The sequence below is a fragment of the Pygocentrus nattereri genome, chromosome 30 (assembly GCF_015220715.1).
Source record: "Pygocentrus nattereri isolate fPygNat1 chromosome 30, fPygNat1.pri, whole genome shotgun sequence".
In the NCBI taxonomy this organism is placed as follows: domain Eukaryota; kingdom Metazoa; phylum Chordata; class Actinopteri; order Characiformes; family Serrasalmidae; genus Pygocentrus; species Pygocentrus nattereri.
Window position 1 is genome coordinate 18355595 of NC_051240.1, and position 5377 is coordinate 18360971.

General features: G+C 47.9%; 1 protein-coding gene across 1 annotated transcript in view; it reads right to left on the reverse strand.

Moving 5' to 3' along the window:
• Positions 1–4190: 4190 nt before the first annotated feature.
• The window catches only part of cdk5r2a (cyclin-dependent kinase 5, regulatory subunit 2a (p39)), a 2004-nt gene continuing 817 nt past the window's right edge, over positions 4191–5377 (reverse strand). The window contains exon 1 of the mRNA XM_017715231.2: positions 4191–5377. This exon is cut by the window's right edge and continues 817 nt beyond it. Coding sequence (XP_017570720.1) covers positions 4933–5377 — 445 coding nt within the window. The 3' untranslated portion in view covers positions 4191–4932.

Sequence of the window (5377 nt, forward strand, 5' to 3'; positions counted from 1 at the left end):
AATTCATCCCAAAGGGGTTCTATCAGGTTGAGATCTGGACTCTGTGCAGGCCAGTCAAGTTCTTCCCCACCAAACTGGCTCATCCGTGTCTTTATGGACCTGCTTTGTGCACTGATGCACAGTCATGGTGGAACAGGAAGGGGCCGTCCCCAAACTGTTCCCACAAAGTTGGGAGCGTGAAATTGTCCAAATTCTCTTGGTGCTGAAGCTTTAAGAGTTCTTTTCACTGGAACTAAGGGGCCGAGCCCAACTCCTGAAAAACACCCCCACACCATGATCCCCCCCCACCAAACTTTACACTTGGCACAATGCAGACAGACAAGTACCGTCTCCTGGCAACCGCTAAACCCAGACTCGTCCATCGGATCGGCAAATTCCAGTGACACCACTGCATTTCACGCTTTGTATTACGCTTGGTGATGTAAGGCTTGGATGCAGCTGCTCAGCCATGGAAACCCATTCCATGAAGCTCTCTACGCTGTTCTTGAGCTGATCTGAAGGCCACATGAAGTTTGGAGGTCTGTAGTGATTGACTCTGCAGAAAGTTGGTGACCTCTGTGCACTATGCCCCTCAGCATCCGCTGACCACTCTGTCATTTTACGTGGCCGACCACTTCATGGCTGAGCTGCTGTCGTTCCCAATCGCTTCCACTTTGTTATAATCCCACTGACAGTGGACTGTGGAATATTTAGTAGTGAGGAAATTTCACGACTGGACTTGCTGCACAGGTGGCGTCCGATCACGGTACCACGCTGGAATTCACTGAGCTCCTGAGAGCGACCCATTCTTTCACTAATGTCTGTAGAAGCAGTCTGCAGGCCTAGGGGCTTGGTTTATAGACCTGTGGCCGTGGAAGTGACTGGAACACCTGAATTCGATGATTTGGATGGGTGAGTGAAAACTTTTGCAAATAGTGTATCTGCAGGTAAACTTTTGAATGGCCATGTAGGCTTGGAATACAAAGAGCATGTAGAGATGTTCCTGATATATGATGGGACATTTTTTTCTCCTGAATAACACAAAAGCACAGTTATACTGTCCTGTCTTACAGTTGCCATGGCAATGGCTACTGAAAGGCTTGTTTATGCACCGATCACAAAAATAGAACATTCACTCACTGCAGTTCAATGGAAGCAACTTCGACGACAAGGACATGACCTCAGAGGGTTCAGAGAGGCTTTTAACAAACGACAAAAGACCAGGTTTAGGAATAGAAGATGCTGTAGGAGAGCGAGGTGACAGTAGGACAGTATCCTTTGATGAACAGATCTTGTGCATTGAAAAGCAATGACTTTAATACTAAATCATGCCTGTAACGCCAGGCTGATCGTGTCACCCACTGCAAGCTTTTCCTAAATTATTGATGTTCCAGCCTTTCCACCGCTGTGTTTCAGACCCTCTCTCGGCTGGCATCTCCAAGGCAACCGCATTCCTCCCCATATCTGGCTGCCATCATTCCTGCTGACTCCAGAATAAACTTACATAACTGACACACTTAAGAAGCAGCGAGCAAGCCGGGAGGGATCCACTCAAGGACGCGCTGCTTCTTCCTGCCTGCATGTGACGAGGCGGACCCGGCGGACCAAGCCAGCTCATTAAAATACATGACCACAACTCTGTCCCTTTTCACGGACCATTGATTCAAGGGGGTTGTGGGTGAAAGTGTGGGGAGGGGGTGTTTCTTGGGTGTGTGTGATTCTTTTTGTGCTTGGAGATGCAATGATGCATCGATACGTTTGGCCTGCTGCAGTGCAATGGATCGCAACAACACACCAATAAAGCATCATCCTGCAGCGATTCTCGCGGCCCACGCACTGGCTGACTGGCTCGTCTGGCCGTTACCATGGCGATGGAGCGGCATGCGCTTCCTCCCTCCCTGTCTCCTTCCCTCCCTCCCTCCTGCCCGCGCGCAAGGATTCCTGTGGCCAGGCGCGCAGGCCGGTTCCGCAGCCCTCCGTCACAATGACACCTCCATCAGACTGCACCAAATTCCAGCCAATCGGGCGCACGAGCCCGCGACCCACGTGCTTTATTCACAAATTCGGGGGGTTCTCTCAATTCAGAGCAGCTGCTTCGTACGCGCGTGCGGTGACTCATGCCTCCGCCCCCCCCACCACACACATCTTCCTCAGGGCCTGGAGGCATCTCTCTTAGACTTACCTGCACGGATGGGGGGAAAGACACAAGCAATTAAAGGAGCAAAGGTCTGTTTTTAAGCATGTTGTTCCATTGACCTTATCTAGAATAAAAGACTGTACAGAATGCGTATATAACTAGATGATATCATAGATACATGAAACAGCTGCTTCCTTTTTTAAGAGCAGACCCTATTTGTCTCTTTGATTGTGGCACAGTCATGCATTTAATTTGAAAGCGTTGTTATCACCTCGACCAATAAAATCTGAGCCCTACTCGTCCTGTACACTGAGCAGGCTATTGATTTTTAATGACCCATAACCTTATAAGCACTGCGGTGGTGTGTCTGAGGGAGAGGTCGCCCCTCAAGTGCAAAGCTAACCCTCACGTCTACAATCCAATGGATCTCAGGGATGGCACGTTAGTCGCACTGTAAGCAGATTAAGCTCAACTCATCAACTGAGCATGTGTCCAAGTGGGTTTTCTCCCTTTCAATGCGCTCCCTTTAAGAAACGATGTTTCAGCACCACGGACAGCGACCCTGGCCAGTAAGCCAAACTGAGGCCTGTCGTGAACCAGTGCTCAGCCATAAGCCTCCACATGTAGAAAGCCTGTAGAAAGATCTCTAATAGGCTCCCCTTCTGTTTCTCTAGTGGACTGGGCATAAACACAGTTTGTAAATACCTCACTATCACAATACACTGGGGCACAATCGAAGGGTTAGAATATTTGAGTGGCAGCGCTGTAACAGTCTTTATCCGCATGATTATCTCCATCATGCAAATGTGGTTCTTTTCCTGCCAAGAACTGATGTAAAGGTCTGAGCAAACTGCCCCCCCCACACACACACTGTTGCGTTTGTGTCAATAAACCCTGCCTGAGTACAGCAAAAGTGAGCGGAATAGAACAAGTAGGCTTAAATGGTCAAATGGGAACAGCTGCATTTTTCCCATTCCACTCTGGATGAACACATAAAGAAAAATGCAGGGGAAAAAATGAAGTGTGTGGAAAACACACACCTGAAAAGATGGTTCTCCAAGGGTTCCTTAGTAGATTTAGGACCACAAGTTCTATATAGAATCATGTCATGCTTAAATGGTTCTTTTTGCATGGTGAACAGGTTCTCCAGACTGATGGAGAACGTATTGTGTGGCTCCCATTAGAATCTTTTAGAAAATGGTTCTGCATAGCACCAATAAGGCTTCTTGACATTGTAGCAACACAAGAACCCCTTTTTGGTGCTGTTTGGAACCATATACAGTGCGTTCTCCATCAATCTAAAGCCACATAAGCATGCAATGGTTCTACAAAGAACTATAGAACCATTCCCTTTGCTAAAGAACCATGGGAAAAGCCATATAGGCACGAAATGGTTCTACAAAGAACTACAGAACCATTCGCTTTGCTAAAGAACCCTGGGAAAAGCCATTTAGGCATGAAATGGTTCTACAAAGAACTATAGAACCATTCCCTTTGCTAAAGAACCCTGGGAAAAGTCATATAGGCACAAAATGGTTCTACAAAGAACTACAGAACCATTCGCTTTGCTAAAGAATCCTGGGAAAAGCCATTTAGGCATGAAATGGTTCCACAAAGAACTATAGAACAATTCGCTTTGCTAAAGAACCCTGGGAAAAGTCATATAGGCACAAAATGGTTCTACAAAGAACTACAGAACCATTCGCTTTGCTAAAGAACCCTGGGAAAAGCCATTTAGGCATGAAATGGTTCTACAAAGAACTATAGAACCATTCCCTTTGCTAAAGAACCCTGGGAAAAGTCATATAGGCACAAAATGGTTCTACAAAGAACTACAGAACCATTCCCTTTGCTAAAGAACGCTGGGAAAAAGCCATATAGGCATGAAATGGTTCCACAAAGAACTATAGAACCATTCCCTTTGCTGAAGAACCTTGGGAAAAGCTTAATAGGCACGAAACGGTTCTACAAAGAACTATAGAACCATTCCCTTTGCTGAAGAACCCTGGGAAAAGCAATGGTCAATGCATATTCAGTTAAAACCAAAGCAAAGTAATGGAAAAGAGCCTGGGGGTATTTATAGTCATATATATATATTTTTTTCAAATATACAATATAAAACATTACGTTTTATACTATAACAATTGGCACATTTTTGACGGTAGAGAATCGCTTCGTTGGAAAATAGTACATTCAACGTTCAAATACAGCATCAGGCGCCACATGAGAGCAGTGTCTGTTGTAGGCCAGCACCTTGGACAGCTCAGCGTCGGTGACAACATTGGTTTCTAGTCTCTTACGCCAGGAAAAAAAAGAGATCTGGAACAAGTGACGCACAAGCTAAACACTTTATACACCTCTCACTGTAGCCCGGCACCAGGTAGCGTGATTTTCATCTTTTTATCTGTTTTCTTTTTTCTTTTAAAAGCCACAATGAAGATACAATGAGAATACCTTAAGCATGCATTAAGTAAACTATGAATTAGACCCCAGAAAAACACCCCCCGCCCCCCAATCCCCCCAGCCCCTTTCCTGACATTCACGGGGTCGACGTGGTCGTGTTATACACATTTATAATAACATGAAGCCACCCCGGCGGTGGAGGTGAGGAGGGTCAGCCTCTGTCCATGTTCCGTGTCGTTCGCCGGCAGTTGGCGAGAAGAGCAACTGCACGCCGTCCCCTGTCGGGCCTTTTACATTCAAATCCGCCTCTGGTGGACGGCTGTGGAGGAGAGGAGGGTGGGGGAGGTAACAGAGAGCCTCTCAGCTTCTCTCTCTCTCTTTCCCGTCGCAAAAGCAAGAAGGCGAGCCGAGGCCTAGCGGTCCAGGTTACTGGTCCATTTGCCGTCCGCGTCCTTGGAGCCTCCTTCGTTCTTGAGGTCCTGGAAGACCTCGGTGAAGAAGTGCGGGTCGGAGTTGATGCGCAGCATCTTGGCGCTCATGCGGTCGATGATGCGCAGTGAGCGCTCCCAGAACACCTCCTTGTTGGTCTCCACCAGGAAGGGCTTGAGCGGGTACGAGATCTCGTTGCCCATGTACGAGTAGGCCAGGTAGAGGCAGGTGAGGAACGTGGCCTGCAGCTCGTACTCGCTGGACACGTCCTCGGTCACGGCCTCCCTGCAGAGCAGGTACACGAACACCAGGTTGGCCGGGGTGATGAAGCCCTGGTCCTGCCAGCCCTGGATCAGCAGCGAGCGGTCCACGTTGCGGAACCACAGGATGATCTCGTTGGGGCTCAGCTCCTTGAGCTTGTAGCACCTC